This window comes from Chelonia mydas, chromosome 10 (assembly GCF_015237465.2).
Source record: "Chelonia mydas isolate rCheMyd1 chromosome 10, rCheMyd1.pri.v2, whole genome shotgun sequence".
NCBI classification, from domain to species: Eukaryota; Metazoa; Chordata; order Testudines; family Cheloniidae; genus Chelonia; species Chelonia mydas.
The window spans coordinates 16,804,066-16,823,829 of NC_051250.2; the positions used below are offsets into that span (position 1 = coordinate 16,804,066).

At 43.1% G+C, this 19,764-nt stretch overlaps 1 protein-coding gene across 7 annotated transcripts; it reads right to left on the minus strand.

Annotated features, from left to right (window-relative positions):
* Positions 1-470: 470 nt before the first annotated feature.
* LYRM1 (LYR motif containing 1) lies at positions 471-17,498 on the minus strand. 7 transcript variants are annotated; one of them, XM_043524080.1, is made up of 5 exons: positions 17,372-17,434; positions 15,633-15,702; positions 6,001-6,159; positions 3,584-3,709; positions 471-783 (listed from the first exon to the last, which is right to left on the minus strand). In XM_043524080.1, the coding sequence occupies exons 3-5, from the start codon at positions 6,157-6,159 to the stop codon at positions 667-669; spliced, it is 402 nt and encodes a 133-aa protein (XP_043380015.1). In that variant the 5' UTR covers positions 15,633-15,702; positions 17,372-17,434; the 3' UTR covers positions 471-666. The 7 variants fall into 7 exon arrangements, with proteins under 7 accessions (XP_043380015.1, XP_043380016.1, XP_043380017.1 ...); XM_043524081.1 differs by having other exon boundaries at positions 17,283-17,376; XM_043524082.1 differs by lacking the exon at positions 15,633-15,702 and having other exon boundaries at positions 3,617-3,709; positions 17,372-17,498.
* Between the last annotated feature and the right edge of the window lie 2,266 nt (positions 17,499-19,764).

Here is a 19,764-nt window from a genome sequence, read left to right on the forward strand (position 1 = left end):
AGGAAGGTGGGGGTGGGGAGAAGACAAAAGGTCTCTTCCCCTCCACACCTGTCCACCCCGGATGCAGCAACCCAGTGCAATCACAAGCCCTGGGCTGCTTGAGCATAAGGATGGCATGAGGCTTGCACCTACTGTATCACTAGTCTCTCCAGAGGGGGTGGGGAGAGCAGGGCCAGGCCCTGCCTTACTTCCACACCATCCACCAGTCCTAGCCAGGGGCTGGAAATAGAGCATGCTGCATCCTAACACAGGATTGCATGGTGGCCAAGCTCCCTCTGTATTCAAGAGACATTGTGCCTGCCTGATTCTCCTGGGATGACCCTGGTGCAGGGTAGTGCTTTAAAGGTCCAACTGAGCATTTATAATCCACCTGCGAATCTCCATTATATCCTGTTATGAATCCACATACAATTTAAGAATTGCCATGCTTTGTCCTGACTTCACAAATTAATCTTCATGTTGCATCTCACTCCTTAAAAGCTGTTACTTTTATTGATGTCAGTGGTTGAATCTTAAATACAAGAGTTTCCATACACTGAATCAGCTAGGCTTGTGGAGTCAGGAAGAGTAAGTGACTATAAAGCATGCACTTTCATTCACAGTTGCACACACGAGCCATGTCTGCCTTGCAGTTCGTGATAATATGCACCACACTTTGACAGTGGGTTATGAAACTTCGTCGTAGGATCTCAAGTAGGCTGGCTTGGAAAGCTTCCTCAGCTTTTCTTGGTTTCGAAATGTACGACCACATTGTGGGGCGAGACCCAGAGGAGGCAGATGAATCTACACACACAAAAATAAAGCTATGTTATCGTGCAGGCTGATAAACTGAAACCCCACTCACAGATCAGGAGATATTCTGATAGCGGGCCTCTTGCAGTGTTTTCACTCACACTTGGAAACCATTTCCTCCCATGTTGGAGAGAACAGATACCTAACCACCAGGTTATTTACTTATATTTCTATCAGAGCCTATTTCCCAGTTGATTCAAATTTACATTTAACTTTCAAGCCCTATGTGTTTATTGTATGCATACAGCCTTACCAAATTCATGGTCCATTTTGGTCAATTTCATGATCATAGGATTTTTTTAAAATAATAAATTTCATTATTTCAGCTATTTAAATCTGAAATTTCAGTGTTGTAATTGTAGGGGTCCTGACCCAAAAAGGAGTTGAGGGGGTCGCAAGGTTATTGTAGGGCGGTATGTGGTACTGCTACCCTTCTGCGCTGCTGCTGGCAGCCGCGCTGCCTTCAGAGCTGGGCAGCTGGAGAGCGGCAGCTGCTGGCCGGGAGCCCAGCTCTGAACGCAGAGCCACCGCCAGCAGCCGCGCAGAAGTAAGGATGGCATGGTATGGTATTGCCACCCTTACTTCTGCGTTGCTGCCTGCAGAGTTGGACCCTCAGTCAGTAGCCGCCACTCTCTGGCTGCCCGGCTCAGAAGACAGAGCTGCTGCCATAGCAGCGTAGAAGTAAGGATGGGATGGGATGGGATGGTATTGCCACCCTTAATTCTGCGCTGCTGCGGGCAGGGTGCTCAGTGCCCAGCCAACAGCTGCCGTTTGCTGGCTACCCAGCTCTGAAGGCAGCGCAGAAGTAAGGGTGGCAATACCATGACTCCCCTAATATAACCTTGTGATCCCCCTTCAACTCCCTTTTGGGTCAGGATCCCCAATTTGAGAAGCACTGGTCTCCCCCATGAAATCTACATAGTATAGGGTAAAAGTCCACACAAGACCAGATTTCACAGCGGGAGACTAGATTTCATGGTCCGTGATGCATTTTTCATGGCTGAGAATTTGGTAGGGCCCTATGTATACAATAGCTAGGTATCCAGTCTAGTCCTTTAAATTGTACCCTTTTGTCGCATTGTGTTTTATAGTTTCACATCAAATGATAATGATACATCATTTGCTGAAATAGTATCGAATAGGATATTCTAGTAAAATGGTTTTATAGGATCCAGATTTACAGTTTTATCAGAAGAGTTGGGACCAAAGTATAGGATCCCAAACCAATAGAGAAGGAAGTACGATATATACCATAAATTATAAAGGTGGTTAAGTGGTTGTATTTTGTTACTAACCACGTAGCAAAGAACCAAGCAACCCCAAGCTGTACGTACTCCGTCTACTACCTTATTGCTGATTCGGGTTTATAGTGATAATATACACCATATGAAAAGCCCAATTAGTCACTGAGTCTACAAACAGAGAAATGGGTGACAGTCTTTTAGTTCTGAAAGTCTTTGTACCTCAGAGGTAAATATAAAATTGTTAGTGGGAACCATACAGCTAATCCCCTGCCCCCACAATGATTGAAAGAGGTAGGTGTAAATAGCCAAACGTTCCTGTCTGAGGATGAAAGACTTAAAGATAGCTATTAAAATGAAAATATTAGTAAAATCACTTAGTGAAGCAGCAATATTCTTAAAATTTATACACTCTCTAAAGATCCTCTATATGTATCAGAGCTTTTCTAGGGCTTGATCCTGCAAGGTGTTTGATCCCCTAGAGAATATAAATTTCAAAGCCCTCCCCAGGTTCATCTAAAAAGGGATATATTAGGGGATTATTAAACTGGATTATGATCTGCTTGAAAGGAAAGAGACCTATGAAGGTGAAATGTAATGAATTGGAATAGAGGGCAAGTCTCTCTGGATGACAAAGGAAAGGATGAAATAAATGAATGATACACAGGAAACAGCATTGCACAGTGAAACAAAACACAGGACTCCTTGTTTAAACAAGTCAACAAGCAACCTCAACGTTTAAACAAGTCACTTCCATTAATGTATGATTTCCAGAACAGCAGGAGGAGGGGTGGAAAAGGACCCACAGATACACCGGCCCTGCCTCCCAACAACCAGACTTGATCTAATATAACCAGGATTCACAGTATAGGCTACCAAAAAAAAAAAAAAACCACCCTATGATATTTATGCATTTGCTCAAAAGTTGACAGGTCAACTATTTCTAATCTTTCATCTGGAAAGATTTTTAACCACTAGATTTGTTAGACAGACAAGATGGGTGAGGTAATATCTTTTATTGGACCAACTTCTGTTGGTGAGAGAGACAAGCTTTTGAACCACACACAGCTCTTCCACTGGTCTGGGAAAGGTACTATGAGGGTCACAAGGTGGCACAGATTATTTAGCACACACTCTAAGGGACCATTCAAGGCAGAATGGCCTATTAACACCTCTGCATTCATAAGACAAAAGGAAGTTAGTGGGTTACTGATTGTTGTAATAAGCCATAAGTGCAGTGTCTCTATTCAGTCCATGATTTTTAGTGTCTAGCAGAGTTATGAATGTAACCTCCCAGGCTTGTCTTTTCCTTGCATTTAGTGGTGACACTCAAAGTACCTTTCCCAGATATGTAGATGAGCCCTCTGTGGTTCCAATAAAAGATATTACCTCACCCACCTTCTCTCTAATGTCCTGGGACCGACATGGCTACAACTACACTGCATACACTAGATTTGTTGTCATTACCAGTTTATGAACACTCATCCAGAAGTCAAAACTGCCTTAACTAAAATATCCACTGCTTGCTGAATAAGGGACTAAATACACACTGTTGTAGACGTTGTGTCTGGATTCACACTCACAGGTCTTGGGTAGGGAATGTGATAGTGAAGTCCGATTTCTACTCTTGCCTTGCATTCTTCTATACACTGTTTAATCAGCTCTGGATCTGTTAGCTAATCAAACAAATGTGAAAAGGGAAAGTATAGAAATTAGTACTTGTGAATTAGAATCATGCACATCTACATGATTTACTTTTTTGTTTTGTTTTTATTTTTAAAAGTAGGACATTGATTTCCTTGTCCCTAGAAATATAGCTAGAATGATTCTCCAGTTTATTGCCATGTCATACTATTCCCAGAGATCATGGGACAATCCCAACAATTTGGGAAAGCCTGTGCATGCATTTACTTATCTTTATGTCCAGAGAAGTCATTAAAGGTAAAATTCCCCTCAGATCCATCCAGCAGTTCTTGACTCATACGGCTGACAGCTAGGGGCCTCGAGGAGGAGCAGGATATCAGAGCTTAGATTTACTGTGAGGGTCTGAGGAGATTTTTACTCTAACATGTTAATAAGTATCATCTGTAAAAAGAAGATGCACATGTACATTAATACACTTATGGAAAGAACACTAGTGGTCAAAAATAAATTGAGCCATTTACATATATCTATATAGGAGCTGGAGGAAAAATATAAAACATTTAGGGCCATGGCCTGCCATCATTCCATGCGTACAACTCCTTCTGAAGCCAATAAAGGTGTTGTGTAAAAAGTTCAGTGGCAAAATATAGTCCTAAACAAAATCTAGAAAGTGAATGCAAGTGGTATCAATTCCCATATAACAATGGGACTCTAATATGATGAAGGCAAAAAAGCATCAGTGCTAACCATTGAAGTCCACATGTTTGTGCTCTCTGTACAAGGAAGGAGAGGTTTTAAATTCCAAATACTGTATTACTTAAAAACTTTGTGCACACTTTCTATAGAAAAAAAACCTTTTAAAGAAAGTGCCAATAATTACTGTATGATCAGCAAAATCAGCAGGTGAAGGCGCTACGGAATTCTGCCTGCCAGCAGTTCAGAAAGCTAGACAAAAGCATCAGGAAAGATCCAAAGCTGCTTCAGACAACAATTCCACAGGCAGTATACTTGCAGATAACTTTTTTCCTCCTCCTTGGCAATTTCTTGTAAGGTCTCTAGACCTTTCTAACCTCCTAAAGTAACTAATGAAGAAAACTAGAAGGATTCAAGATTTCTTCTTTGGGGAGGTTTGAATTAGATCTTGCATGATGAAATTCAACAAAGACGAGTGCAAAGTATTCCACTTAGGAAGACAAAATCAAATGCACAGCTACAAAATGGGGAATACTGGCTAAGCAGAAGTATTGCAAAAGAGGATCTGGGGGTTATAGAAGATCACAAATTGTATATAAGCCAACAGTGCAAAAAAGGCTAATATCATTCTGGTTGTATTAACTGGAGTGCCATATGTAAGACATAGGAGGTAACTGTTCTGCTTGGCACTCATGTGGCCTCAGATGGAGTACTGTGTTGAGTTTAGGGTACCACAGTTTAGGAAAGATGTGGACAAACTGGAGAGTGCAGAGGAGAGCTACAAAAAGGTTAAAAGGTTTAGAAAAACCTCATCTACAAGGAAAGATTTAAAAAAAACCTGGGTATGTTTCGTCTTCATAGAAGAACAGGTTAGACAAACACCTGACAGGGATGGTCTAGGTGTGCATCTACTCCTGCTGGGGGCTCGACGAGATGACCTCTCAAGGCCCTTGTGATGGATATTGCCACTGCATGCAATATCGAAGGGATCATATTGTATTAAGTTGTTGGGGGGCAGGTTACTACAGCTCCTCCAAGAAATAAAAATGGGGGTGGAGGGATTAAGGTGCATCACTCAGGCTGTAAATATCTCCAGAGGTACCACCCTTGGGGAGGCTTGCACTTACTGGTTCAGACCGGGTTTTCAGAGACCAGCAGACAAAGGCCTTTTTGTATAAAAAGCCTGAGTATAAACAGACACTGGACCTTCTTTTGATTCAGTAAGTGGACAGGACCCTGTGTCGAGGGGGGTTCCCAGCCCTTACAGAAGGGTTGGAAGGATTGACTGACTTACCGGGACCCCATAAGACTGATGGGTGAGCTCTGGTAAGCTTTTAGCATGTGTATAGGAACTAGGTTTTTATATGTTCTCTCTGCCTGACAGGTGACTGCTGGGAGCCTGAAACCTTAGGTGGGTGTCCTTAAGGAGGACCAGGTCAGGGGTCAAAAGGTGCAGTTAACCCTGAATCTGCAACAGTCCTTCCAGCCCTACATTTCTATAAATTTCCAAACTGGAGACAATTTTGGGAACTCAACTCTCTTGTAAATGTTTTTCCAACCATTGAAACAAAACAGAGTGCAAAGAATGAATCACAGACTAACTCTGAAAGCCAGACAGAGATGCACTTACATCTTTGTTTTTTTGGAATAAGGTTTTGGCTTCATTTATAATGTACTGTTTCTCTTTAATAGTGTCTTCCATCTGTCCTGATGCAGACTGCCATTTTTTGGCTATTCTGAATATCCTGCGGTAAAGGCCAAGAACTTCTTGTCGTGCAACTGATGTCATCTTAAGAAAAAAACAGAAGAAACATATGCATAAACATTTGGGTTTATAAAAGGCCACCAAACATATGTATATCTTTCACACAATCTTTAATTAGTTTTACAAATATTTCCTCTCTCTCTCTGAGATCTGCTGAGTAATGTGAAAGGAAGTGGAATAGCTGTAAACAATGGTTACCTGCCAACCCTTGGGAACATTCACACTCTATATAAGAAAGGAAAAATGCCTACTCTCTAATGTCCCAATCCAGCAGAGCATTGAAACATACTTAAGCCTGTCCCTATTCAGCAAAGAGCTTAAGCACATGCTTAACTCCCATTGACATCAACAGGATTTATACATGTGCTTAAAGTTAAGCACTTGCCTATGTGCTTTGCTAAATCAGCGTCTTGGATCCAGGACACCTGGGTTCTATTCTTGGGTCTTACTTTGGACAAGTCACTTAAACAAGTCTCATCTAAGTCCTCTCTGTAAAATGGGTATAATAATGCTTACCCACCTTTGCAAAGCATTTTGAGACTACAAATGAAAAAGCATTGATGTTGTGGAAGGCAAGATGTTTCTCACGTGTTCATAACACTATTTCTGATGATGTATTCCAATGTGGCAATAATTAGATTAAAGATAACAGAGGTAGCATGGCGTGAGCACTAGACTAGAAGCTAGAAACTTCTGAGTTCTAATCCTGGCTCTGCCATGTCTCCCTCTGTGGACTCTGACAAGTCAATTATGACCTGATTGTCAAATGGCTAAGCAGCCATGCTGCCCATTGAACTGAACAGAATGTGCAGCTACTCAGGACTGTTAGAAATCAGGGCTGAATTCCTAGCCCCGCTGAGGTCAATGGGAGTTTTGCCACTGACTTGAACAGGGCCAACATTTCACCCACGCCAATAACCTCCAAATCCACTGCTGATCAAGTCTTCAGGAATAAGACTTCAGCTTCAGGAATTCCAAAACTCTGAGTTGCAAAAGTGTCAAAGATACTTTAGTGTCCAAAAATGTAAAATGCTGCAACATGATGAAATGAGTATGTGAAAGCAAAGGCTTATGATGAATACATGGAAAAACCACTATCAGTGGGGAGACATTAACTGTCAGCATCTTGGGATACATTTGATGACCAGGTAGCTCTGTGACTGACTCTACCCTGAAGTCAGAGACTTACACTCTGGTGAGTATGTTCCCACCATGTGTGACAATGACTGGTATTTTGGAGAGCATGAGGATATTCTGAATTACTTTAACTTGCCCATGAGATCTGAAGTGGTTGAGCTCTCCACATGAATATTAGCTACACTGTCAACTAGCCTTTATCAACAATTTTCCAGTGCAACCAAATTGTGCCCTCAAACATGCACTTACTGAGCTCTCTCACTGAAATCAATGGGTGCTGCACACACTAATCTGAAAGCAAAATTTCACCCTCAGATACTGTTGCCCCGTGCTTTGTCTTTTTATGCTAACAATTTCTGTGAACTAAAGACTAACTTTTTTGTTTCATGACTTGTCGGGGATTCTCAGGAATACAGACATAATGGTGTCTTTCTAATGTTCCTCCTCTTACTAGAGACTTTTTTTTTGAAGGAATGGATGTAAAATGTTTAACTAGTCATTTTCTCTTTGGTTAGAGAGAATGATTCTTTTTGCACAACTAAAACCTTTTCATATAAGGTCTCGCTAAATATGTGTTTATGCTAATGATAGAAAACAAGAACACAGATAATATAGGCCTCAGTTCTGCAAACACTTGCATACATGCTTGGCTTTATGCACATAAATAGTTCCCTTTCAGTTAATGGAAGCACTGATGTCCCTAGCCTCCGTTTGCCAGAAACTGGGAATGGGCAACAGGGGATGGAGCACTGGATGATTACCTGTTCTGTTTGTTCCCTCTGGGGCATCTGGCATTGGCCACTGTTGGAAGACCGGACACTGGGGTAGATGGACCTTTTGGGTCTGACCCAGTATGGCCATTCTTATACTGTAGTTTGTATTAGTTTACATAGGACATGAAAAGACCAGTTACCGTAGTGCATTAAGGCAACGCAGAGCCATAGGCTTATCCCAGCTGGGAGCCCCTGTGCTGTGGCCCCATGGCCTCATCTCTACTTGTAGGTAGCTGCAGGGGCCACCCATGCAAGAGCTATTGGCAGGCTATGGAGGCCTATCATTGTATTGGATACACTCTGATCAGGTTGTCAGAGGTTATCTTTGTTAGCATGAGGGCTAGAAACATACTTGGGGGCGAAGGGAGGGCAGGAAGGAGGAGGGAGAAGTTGTCTAATTTCATCATGTGACTCCAGAAGCTGGGACCCTAGGCATATACCTTTAATACATATGCTATAAGCTGGCCCTACCAGCTATTTTTTTGCACACTGTAGTTTTGGTTTTAGTGTACTCCCAAGTTTGGAAATCTCTTAGCTGTTTACAAACTAATTTCTCTTCCCACTGATTCTAACTTTTTTCATTTAACAAACAATTAATTTTTTCTCTTTTCTGTTTCCCATGGAGTTGGAGTTAACACTGTTCTGCTTATTTCCTTGTTTATGCATTGTCGGAGTAGAAGTAGGCTGTCGTGTTAACATATGCAATGAAGAAGGCAGAGGAAGGTAGTAATATAAAAGTGTCCTGTAAAAGTCACTGGCCAGATTTGCAAAAATGGTCATTAACCAGCAGCTCCCACTGTTAATCTTAAGCAACAGTTTCTAACAGTTAACAGCCAGATTGTACCCAGCTCCTGCAGAGAGATACAAAAATAGGAAGTTGATACTGTACAAGGAAGCCCCTCCCACTTCCCAGAGCAGTTATAAGAACAAATACACCAAAATCCAAACTATGGCTGGATTCTGATTTGAGTAACACCAATGTAAATCTGAAGTAACTCCATAATGGCCAGGGTTAATCTGAATGTACACCACTGTAAATCATCCCAGAATCTAGCCTCAGGTGTAAGAGGGTCCAACCCTTATGAAAGTCTCGTAATGATGGGTGTAATTTGGTCAAAAACTAAGAGCGAGTGGTCAAGTAATGTAACTTGCACTGATCTAGGATTCAGTGGATGTGCAAAGTGCATTTGTTATGCACTGAGTGGATAGAGAGAAATAGCAGGAAAACCACTAACAGGAGAGTGTAAGATAATTGTTTGTAGTGTTATAACCATGTTGGTCCCAGGATATTAGAGAGGCAAGGGGGGTGAGGTAATATCTTTTATTGGACCAACTTCTGTTGGTAAGAGACAAGCTTTCCAGCAACACATAGCTGAGGATGAGCCTGTCTCTTTTACCAACAGAAGTTGGTCCAATAAAAGGTCATGTAACATCTTACTCTGACTAGGTGGGTGTGGTAAGGGGACCCTACCTTATTTTACACTTCCTGTTAGTTGCTACTTAACTTCTACTTGTCTCCTTGGTGTGTAAGTCAGAAGTGTTTTGCACACCCACTGTATGCCAAGTGGGAGGAGGTAACACCACTGTACCACTAACACACCTTTTGTGATAGTTACAACCACTTTTTAACTTACACACCATTTATTTCTTTGCAGAATGTGGCCCATAAAGGATAACTACAGGCATCATGTTTTCAAAGTTTATGGCCCCTTGCGGTTTTGGCTGAACTTTATAATAGCAATACAAATCTCAGGTGGTGTTCACAAAAAAAGAACCAGGAAAAGTGAGAGTGTGTGTGTGTAAAAAGCACTAATAAAATGTTGAGTTGCCAGCCAGACCTGATCTGATTCTGTGTCTTTGGAGATGCACCAAATATGTCAGCATGCAGTTTCAAGAAAGAGTTTGTTGGGTGCTGTGACTAGCAGTTTTGAAAACAACCTTGTAAGACAGAGATATTGGGCCATATCATGCCTGTGATCAGTATGCAAACTCCCATTGTTATCAGCGGGCAGATCAGGCACATGAGATGGTCCATTGTATCCAAAACTGCAAAGAAACCTTGAGTAGTTAATGAATTACTGCATGCTGAAAATGTAAACTTTTTTGTTGACAATTAAAACAAAGAATCTTGTAGATCTTAAAACCTAAGAATATATCTTTCAAAAACAAATACAGATTCCTTTGAGGGTTTAGTACAGTTGACCCTAAGTTCCAACATTAAATAACACAGTGAAATCTTCAAAGTTTTGCCATGTGTAGAATGCCATGGAATTTAGATGAAGTGTTGTATATAAATATATGTAAAAACCCTGTCCTTGTATTGCCCCTATTGCATAGAGCCTGAGCCACACTAGGGGCTAGGGAAGAGGTGCAGGGATGAGTGAGGCCTCTCAAATGCAAGCAGCCAAATTACAACTGCCTCCTGGGTAACATGCTTGGAGGGAGAAGATACTCTGCATCTTCCTACTCCCCACAATGCACCTGTGTTAAGACAGCCATAATTTAGCTGTACATCTGTTTACTTCTGCCCATCATTATTAAGTCAAAGATCATCTACTGACTTTAAGTATCAAATCTGTCAGCATGTACCTAGGATTTTAAGAAAGGAAGGGTGTTAAGTAGTATTTTAATAAGAGGACATAGAAACTTTAACAATGGATCTCTTCTTCTACATTCTTTTTAACCTGGATGCTCATTAATATTGCACAAACGCTTGATTTGGTGCTGACACTATATTTGTTTGGGGAAAAAGTATAACTCTATAGGGAACAGTTTAAAACAGCAGCTTTGATATTGTCAAATATAATGTTTACATTGAAGAGCAGCATAGCTTCTTTCACATCATCAGCTATTTGACTGTTTGCTAGTGGCAAGGAGTTCTGAAATTATTTAAATTATTCCATTCAAATAAATTATTTGACAGTCTATTGGATCAAAACTGATCAGATGTCTATAATGGAAATAAATCATTTATTTCCACATCCTATACAACATTGTTTCTATCCAGGTTGAATGTGATGGCTTCTTGTACCACTGTATTTTTAATAACACTCTTGGGCTACTGTTCATTTAAAAAATGCAAGAACTGTGTATCAAGCTTTTTATTTTAGAGCTCAGTGATAACACTTAGCTAAGTGGTAACCCACAATTTCTCTCCAGCTGGTAGATGTGACATGCAATCATTCACTCCATTTCACAGCTATCCATGGTAACAAAGTCACTAAAACAAATTCATCCCTGGTCTAAGTGTATTGAAGTAAAGCCCCTGGATTTACAAAAGTGTTGAATTGGCTCATAATTTCCATAAGGGACAACAGCTGTAACAGTTAGCTCCTGTGAGTCTGAGAAGAAGAGAAATCAAGGATTCTTGGGATGACTGAGAAGATGGCATTCCCCAATAATATTAATCTCAGAATCCAGCATTCACGTTCTATCTTTCTTCTCCAAAAAAATCAAACAGGTTTAAGATTCTCCCATCTAATCTTTTGCATTACAAACATTGTAGAATAGCCACACTGTAAGTGGCTGCATCAGCTGAGTAAAAACAATGCATTCAGCTGGCAACTCAGATGGGTTTTCACTTTTGAAATGTCTCACTCCTTCAATTTTTTTGTTTTCATCCAATCTCCAAATTTACAGCAAAATTCAAAGCCACCAAGTTCTACCTAGTGCTGGGTGAAAGCCAAACAAAACCAGAGGCCTAAATCCACCCCTATTGTAACCCCATTTACTTTATCAATGGTATAACCCTGTTGACTTCAGTGGGGTTACTCTTGAATTTGACCCAAAAGTTTGTCATTGTTTCCATCTACAATAATACATTTGTGTATTTTTTTTGGTGTGAAAATAGCTTAAGTAACCAGTTTGTAATGAAAACTGGAACATGGGCAGTTTTGCCTGGTTTTGAATTCTGTTATAGAAGTTTCAGCTTTAAAACAGATGTGAACAAGTATTACTCAACACTTCTGAGTCAGTCAGACTCTCTGCACTTGGAACTCCCATTGACTTTAGTGGGAATTCTAAAGGAGGAAGCGAAGGGGGCGGGGGCCACATGTACTATTGAGCCCTTCAAGATCAAACTTTGGTTGCTTTAAACTTTCACTAAGTATTGAATAATCCCTTGACCAGAAAGCATAAGGAACACTGAAAGCAAGAAGAATGCAACTCAAATAGTAAATCAATGGCCTAGATTTTATCACTGGCTTTCTACCTAAGTTCACCCAAATGGAAAGAACCAAGAATTGATTCTCCAAAACATGTAGCAGTAGCCACACTACAATAGAGCACTGATGTCTTCCTAGGAATTATGATGTGATTGGAATAACAGACTTGGTGGGATAACTCACATGACTGGAGTACTGTCATGGATGGATGTAAACTGTTCAGGAAGGACAGGCAGGGCAGAAAAGGTTGGGGAGCTGCATTGTATGTAAGGGAGCAGTATGACTGATCAGAGCTCCAGTATGAAACTGCAGAAAAACCTGAGAGTCTCTGGATTAAGTTTAGAAGCATGAGCAACAAGGGTGATGTCATGGTGGGTGTCTGCTATAGACCACCGGACCAGGGGGATGAGGTGGACGAGGCTTTCTTCCGGCAACTCACGGAAGTTACTAGATCGCAGGCCCTGGTTCTCATGGGAGACTTCAATCACCCTGATATCTGCTGGGAGAGCAATAGAGCAGTGCACAGACAATCCAGGAAGTTTTTGGAAGGTGTAAGGGACAATTTCCTGATGCAAGTGCTGGAGGAACCAAATAGGGGCAGAGCTCTTCTTGACCTGCTGCTCACAAACCGTGAAGAACTAGTAGGGGAAGCAAACGTGGATGGGAACCTGGGAGGCAGTGACCATGAGATGGTCGAGTTCAGGATCCTGACACAGGGAAGAAAGGAGAGCAGCAGAATACGGACCCTGGACTTCAGAAAAGCAGACTTTGACTCCCTCAGGGAACTGATAGGCAGGATCCCCTGGGAGAATAACATGAGGGGGAAAGGAGTCCAGGAGAGCTGGCTGTATTTTAAAGAATCCTTATTGAGGTTACAGGGACAAACCATCCCAATGTGTAGAAAGAATAGTAAATATGGCAAGCGACCAGCTTGGCTTAACAGTGAAATCCTTGCTGATCTTAAACACAAAAAAGAAGCTTACAAGAAGTGGAAGATTGGACAAATAACCAGGGAAGAGTATAAAAATATTGCTCGGGCATGCAGGAGTGAAATCAGGAAGGCCAAATCACACCTGGAGTTGCAGCTAGCCAGAGATGTTAGAGTAACAAGAAGGGTTTCTTCAGGTATGTTAGCAACAAGAAGAAAGTCAAGGAAAGTGTGGGCCCCTTACTGAATGAGGGAGGCAACCAAGTGACAGAGGATGTGGAAAAAGCTAATGTACTCAATGCTTTTTTTGCTTCTGTCTTCACGAACAAGGTCAGCTCCCACACTACTGCACTGGGCAGCACAGCATGGGGAAGGGGTGACCAGCCCTCTGTGGAGAAAGAAGTGGTTCGGGACTATTTAGAAAAGCTGGATGAGCACAAGTCCATGGGGCCAGATGCACTGCATCCGAGAGAACTAAAGGAGTTGGCAGATGTGATTGCAGAGCTATTGGCCATTATCTTTGAAAACTCATGGCGATCGGGGGAAGTCCCGGACGACTGGAAAAGGCTAATGTAGTGCCCATCTTTAAAAAGGGAAGAAGGAGGATCCAGGGAACTACAGGCCAGTGAGCCGCACCTCAGTCCCTGGAAAAATCATGGAGCAAGTCCTCAAGGAATCAATTCTGAAGCACTTAGAAGAGAGGAAAGTGATCAGGAACAGTCAGCATGGATTCACCAAGGGCAAGTCATGCCTGACTAATCTAATTGCCTTCTATGACAAGATAACTGGCTCTGTGGATGAGGGGAAAGCAGTGGACGTGTTGTTCCTTGACTTTAGCAAAGCTTTTGACACTGTCTCCCACAGTATTCTTGCCAGTAAGTTAAAGAAGTATGGGCTGGATGAATGGACTATAAGGTGGCTAGAAAGTTGGCTAGATTGTCGGGCTCAACGGGTAGTGATCAATGGCTCCATGTCTAGTTGGCAGCCGGTATCAAGCGGAGTGCCCCAAGGGTCAGTTCTCAGGCTGGTTTTGTTCAATATCTTCATAAATGATCTGGAGCATGGTGTGGATTGCACCCTCAGCAAGTTTGCAGATGACACTAAACCGGGAGGAGAGGTAGATACGCTGGAGGACAGGGATAGGATACAAAGGGCCCTAGACAAATTAGAGGATTGGGCCAAAAGAGATCTGATGAGGTTCAACAAGGACAAGTGCAGAGTCCGGCACTTAGGACAGAAGAATCCCATGCACCACTACAGCCTAGGGACAGAATGGCTCGGCAGCAGTTCTGCAGAAAAGGACCTAGGGGTTACAGTGGACGAGAAGCTGGATATGAGTCAACAGTGTGCCCTTGTTGCCAAGAAGGCCAATAGCATTTTGGGATGTATAAGTAGAGGCATTGCCAGCAGATTGAGGGACGTGATCGTTCCCCTCTATTCGACATTGGTGAGGCCTCATCTGGAGTACTGTGTCCAGTTTTGGGCCCCACACTACAAGAAGGAGGTGGAGAAATTGGAAAACGTCCAGCGGAGGGCAATAATGATTAGGGGACTGGAACACATGACTTATGAGGAGAGGCTGAGGGAACTGGGATTGTTTAGTCTGCGGAAGAGAAGAATGAGGGGGGATTTCATAGCTGCTTTCAACTACCTGAAAGGGGGTTCCAAAGAGGATGGCTCTAAACTGATCTCAGTGGTAGCAGATGACAGAACAAGGAGTAATGGTCTCAAGTTGCAGTGGGGGAGGTTTAGATTGGATATTAGGAAAAACTTTTTCACTAGGAGGGTGGTGAAACACTGGAATGCGTTATGTAGGGAGGTGGTGGAATCTCCTTCCTTAGAAGTTTTTAAGGTCAGGCTTGACAAAGCTCTGGCTGGGATGATTTAGTTGGGGATTGGTCCTGCTTTGAGCAGGGGGTTGGACTAGATGACCTCCTGAGGTTCCTTCCAACCCTGATATTCTATGCAGCACTACATGTGAATAAATGGAAAAGATCTAGTCCAGGACTAATCCTATAAAGTCAAATAGTTTTTGAGTTTGCCAGTTCAGGATTGTTAATGGTTTGTCCAGTCTAACTAGCACATGTGGATCTTGTGTCCTACCTACCCTGTATTTTCTAATAAAAGTGAAACACTGAAGAGAAATCCTTATTCAGGTTATTATAGGGGAAGGAATTTTATTGCTTCAAATATTTTTAAACCTCTCCTGACACTGAAACCATACAGTGGTCATAAGCAGTCAAGGGCAATATTGATTTAACTTTGCTACCAATTCAAAAATGGCATGGGCTTGTTTTCCTGGCTTTTAATGTCTTTTTTCCCCCCTCCTACTTTGTTTGGTTCTTAATAGTTATCACAATCAGAGAAGAGAGTTTTAATGCTGTGTGGCAAATTTAGCCCATGGAATAAAATCTCAGGTATCCTTGTACAACCTTACTTATATAATAGAGGCATATAAAATATGAGAATGTGAACATGAAGTATAGATTTATGCACCTTATTTGCTTCTTGGCTCTAAGCTGAAGGCAACTGCATGCATGAAGAGAAATAAGTAGATTTCCTAAAACTGGAACAGTTCCCAAACACAAGAATAGGTATAAATAACAATGCCATAATGATTCTGACTTTTTTAAAATTCTGTGGCTCCTTTACAAGTGAGCTTCTTACATGCACTACCATCCCTCCCATCCTCCACTGCTTGGTTCTCAAAACGTTTCCAAGATGTGCTCTGCAGCCTGCTGTTGGCTCCTGGGCCACAATAAGAGAACCACAGCACTAGAGAATGTTTTAAAAGCTTAAATATATGCATTCAGTTTTAATGTTTTAAAAAAAAAAGTCCTCACTTTCATTTATACTGAACTCATCAGAGCTGGCCCAATAACTAGTTCTTGGGACCCTCAGTGGAAGTAGGACTTCAAGTGGGTGTAGTTTTATCCACACGTGGAGGTTGCAAGAACCTTTGTTTGCAGGGAATCTGCTAGCCTTATGGGCCCCAACTTGGAGAAAACAGGAAAAGGAGGCCCTGCACAGGGACGCTCCAGTGGTGCAAGCAGTGAGGTCCAAAGTGCAGAACCATGAGCCCCTGGGCTGGGGATGAGATGAGGAATCCCCATTGTGATGTTTGCAGGAAGCCAGCTCTTGGATGCAAGAGCCCCTGCTTCTCTATGATTGGAGTCTCTGTAGGCACCAGGAGTACCCATTACCCTGGCTGCACGGAGACCCGTAGGCAGGTGAAGGCCTACTTTGCTATGACAGGAGGTAATCTGAGTAGGGTTGCCAACTTTGGTTGGACAAATTCCTGGAGATTTCATCACATGACATAATCTTTAATTTAAAATTAATCTTTAATTCCTGGAGACTCCCAGACAATCCTGGGGGCTGGCAACCCTACATTTGAGCGAGTGGCATTGGACCTGGTGCACCTGGGCACGGCAGTGCTCAGAGCTGGCCTGGCTCCAGTTCTGCCAGGACTGAGGGGCAGTCGGGCCAAAGTGGCTGCCCTGGGCAGCTGCCCAGCTTGCCTGGAGCTAGAGAGGCCACTGGGTGCAGGAGAGCATGGGCGCCTTTACACCAGGGGTTCTCAACCTTTTTGTTTCTGAGTCCCCCCCCCCCAACATGCTATAAAAACTCCATGGCCCACCTGTGCCCCAACAACTGGCTTTCTGCATTAGGGGGTAGCGAGCAGGGCAGCTGCCTGGGGCCCCAGACCCAGGCTTTAGCTTCAGCCCCGGGGAGAGGGCTCAGGGACCCGGGCTTCAGCCTCATGCGGTGGGGCTTCAGCTTTCTGCCCTGAACCCCAGCGCGGCGAACACGGGCCCTGCTTGGCGGCCCCTCAGGGGGGCCCGGAGCCCTGGCTGAGATCCGCGGGGCCTTGCTGTGATACTAGCATAGGCAGCGCCCCCAGCCCCCTTCTCCTGCTCTGGGTCAGTCCGCAGGGAGACGTCCCAGGGGCCCCCTCAGCGCCCCCGGGGCGGAGAGGGCAGCACCCCACGCGTTACTCTCCCGGGCGCCTTCGGGCTGGACTGTACCAATGTAAGAGGCTGGGGGGAGGAGAGTTGGCAACACCAGTCCACAGAATACCAGTTTAGGCCTTCTCTTCATCCCCGCATCGATCTCTTTCCCCTCCAACTTCCCTTCATTCTTTACCTTCAGGACTAAGCACCCTCTCGCCCGCCTCCACACAATTCCCCCCTTCCTCACGCAGTGGTTCATTCCAGCCTAGAATCCCCACTCACCACGGCCGGGGTGGGGTAGGTTTCTTGCCCTCTCTTTCCCTCACTGTACGTGCAGCGTCGGGATGCTCTGCTGCGTGCTGCCGCCACACGCAGCCAGCTGACGCTTCACCCCCGGAAGTGATGCAGGGGCGGGAGGGGGTCGAAGCTGAGTCTGGCTGGGAGCTGCCGAGGGTGAGTGAATTGGACCCTATCTCTTCCCGTCCGTCTTAGGGAGGCTTTGCCTGTGCTGGGCTGTGGGGGCCGGGAGGGGTAGGTGGGCTGTATGGGGTCGGGGGAAGGAGATAATAGGGCTGGAAAGAAGCATCATCCCCTGGAATCATCCCTAAGTGCCCCAGCTCAGGAACTAGGCTCTCCAGCCCCCTGTGTGGGGGAGGGTCTTTGCCCATTGCCCTGCCCCCCAACGGGGGGAGGCTGTGCGGTCTCTGCCCCCCGAGTGGGAGAGCGGGGGGAAGTTGTGGGATCTCTGTTCCTCTTACAGGGTTGTGTGGGGGTGTGTGTATCCGCATCTCTTAACGATGGACCGCGGTGGGGGTGGTGTACATCCCTTTGCCATCTGCATGGGGGCGGTTTCTAGGGTCGAGTATCCTAAAGCTCCTGCAACAATAACTAACGCCAGCGCTCTGATAACAAATAGTTCCTCTGCCTATCTCCTTCTCCCCACCACGTACCCCTCTTAGAGGTATAGGGTACAGCGGTTTCAGGGTTAGACCTTAAACAGAAACAGACTCTTCCTCTGGAGCTGTTGGAAGTTATCAGGACCGGGGTGATAGAGAAAACCCCACGGTATTAATGTATGTGAAGTAAAGGGTGGGAGGATTTAGTTTTGTTGCATACTTAGGAAATGTGGTGCTGTAATCTAGCGTTCCAGTCCAGTGTGCTTTTTTTCACCTCTTTTCTTTATATGATCTTCCTACTTGAAGGCCATTTAAGCAGCTTAAGAGAAGTATAGTTCCCTGGTCCCAAGGGGATTAGTGATTAACTCATAGTATCTGTTGAAGTGATGATCATATTTTGTTTGTGGTGCTATGTACAATGATGCTAAAATGTCTTTCTATAAATTATCAACATCGTTACTGAAATACAACCACCTTTAGGGTGAAGGGTGGCCACCAGCTGGCTCATAAACACACTCCACAAAGGTATTCTCTTACAAATATTTAGCAATAATCTAATGCTAAATGATGTGTGTGTATATATACACACGTTAATAGTATGTTTCAGAAAGTATGTGTGGGTGAAGTTGTTCTTGTTTCCAAAATTGTTTCCATTATTTGAAAATGCTGACCTTGCCCAGCCAGGTTTTTAGTATACATCACGTGTGTATTTATATTGAGCATGAAAGCTGCAAGTGTTCCCTAATGCTTAGGTTATATAGACACTGTTATAAGTAAGATGGGAGTAACTTGTGTAAACAATGTTGAAACAAACATTAATTGGAAAGTCTATTTCTTTCGTACTATGATTATCAAAAGGAATATTTGGATTTCTTTATGCAGCGTAGCTAAAACGATTGATGCTATGTTTTATAAAAATGCATGGATACCTTTGATTTCTGTGGCAAGATGCCTGTTTTTCAGAACATTCTTCTAAATTAATTTATTCCATCTTTAGGCTGTGGTATGGATTGTAACAACATTTTTTTGTTTGTTTTTTTTTTTTTTTTTTTTTTTTTTAAACCTCACAATTGCCATTGAGTACCACATTCCAATACTAGACATTTGGCTCTTAAGGAAGAACTTCAGGTTAAGCCAGTACTATATTTTCTGAAGGCTCCTAATACTCTTGTGATCAGCCTTTCAACGTCAGGATTGTTCCGTTGTAAACTAATTATTCTGCCTCTAAATTTGGGGAAGTAGTTGACTAGAATGGTTAGAAGATATCTTTTTCTAAATACAAATTTCTAGTATCTAGTTTGGAATCTCCATGTTAAACATTTAATACATGGTTAGTAGTTGTTAATATTTGACTTGGGCTAACAGTGGAAAGAAGTAATGTTGAACATTTGTGCTTCTTGAGTGTGCCTCTAATAAAGGCTTTGTTGGGTCTCTGGTCACTCACTTTCCAGGTACTTATCAGGAGCAGAAGGATGGTCTCTTGGCTAAAACATAGGGCTGGTAGTCATGATATCTGTTCTTGGCTCTGTTTTCTTATTTAAAAAAAAATTACCTCACAAGTGTACTGTAAGGCTTAATTAATAGTCTGTGAAGAGCTTTTATAGCTCCCTCAGATGAAAGGCAACATGCAGTATGCAACTAAGTATCAGTATTATCACTGGTGGAAAGGAGCTGCAGTGGTAGAGTTCTTGATTTGTGTTGACAAACTAGATCTAAGTCCAGTGCAACTGGTGTTAGAAACTTGTTGGAAAGTTGAGGTTATACAGTAATTTTTTTATT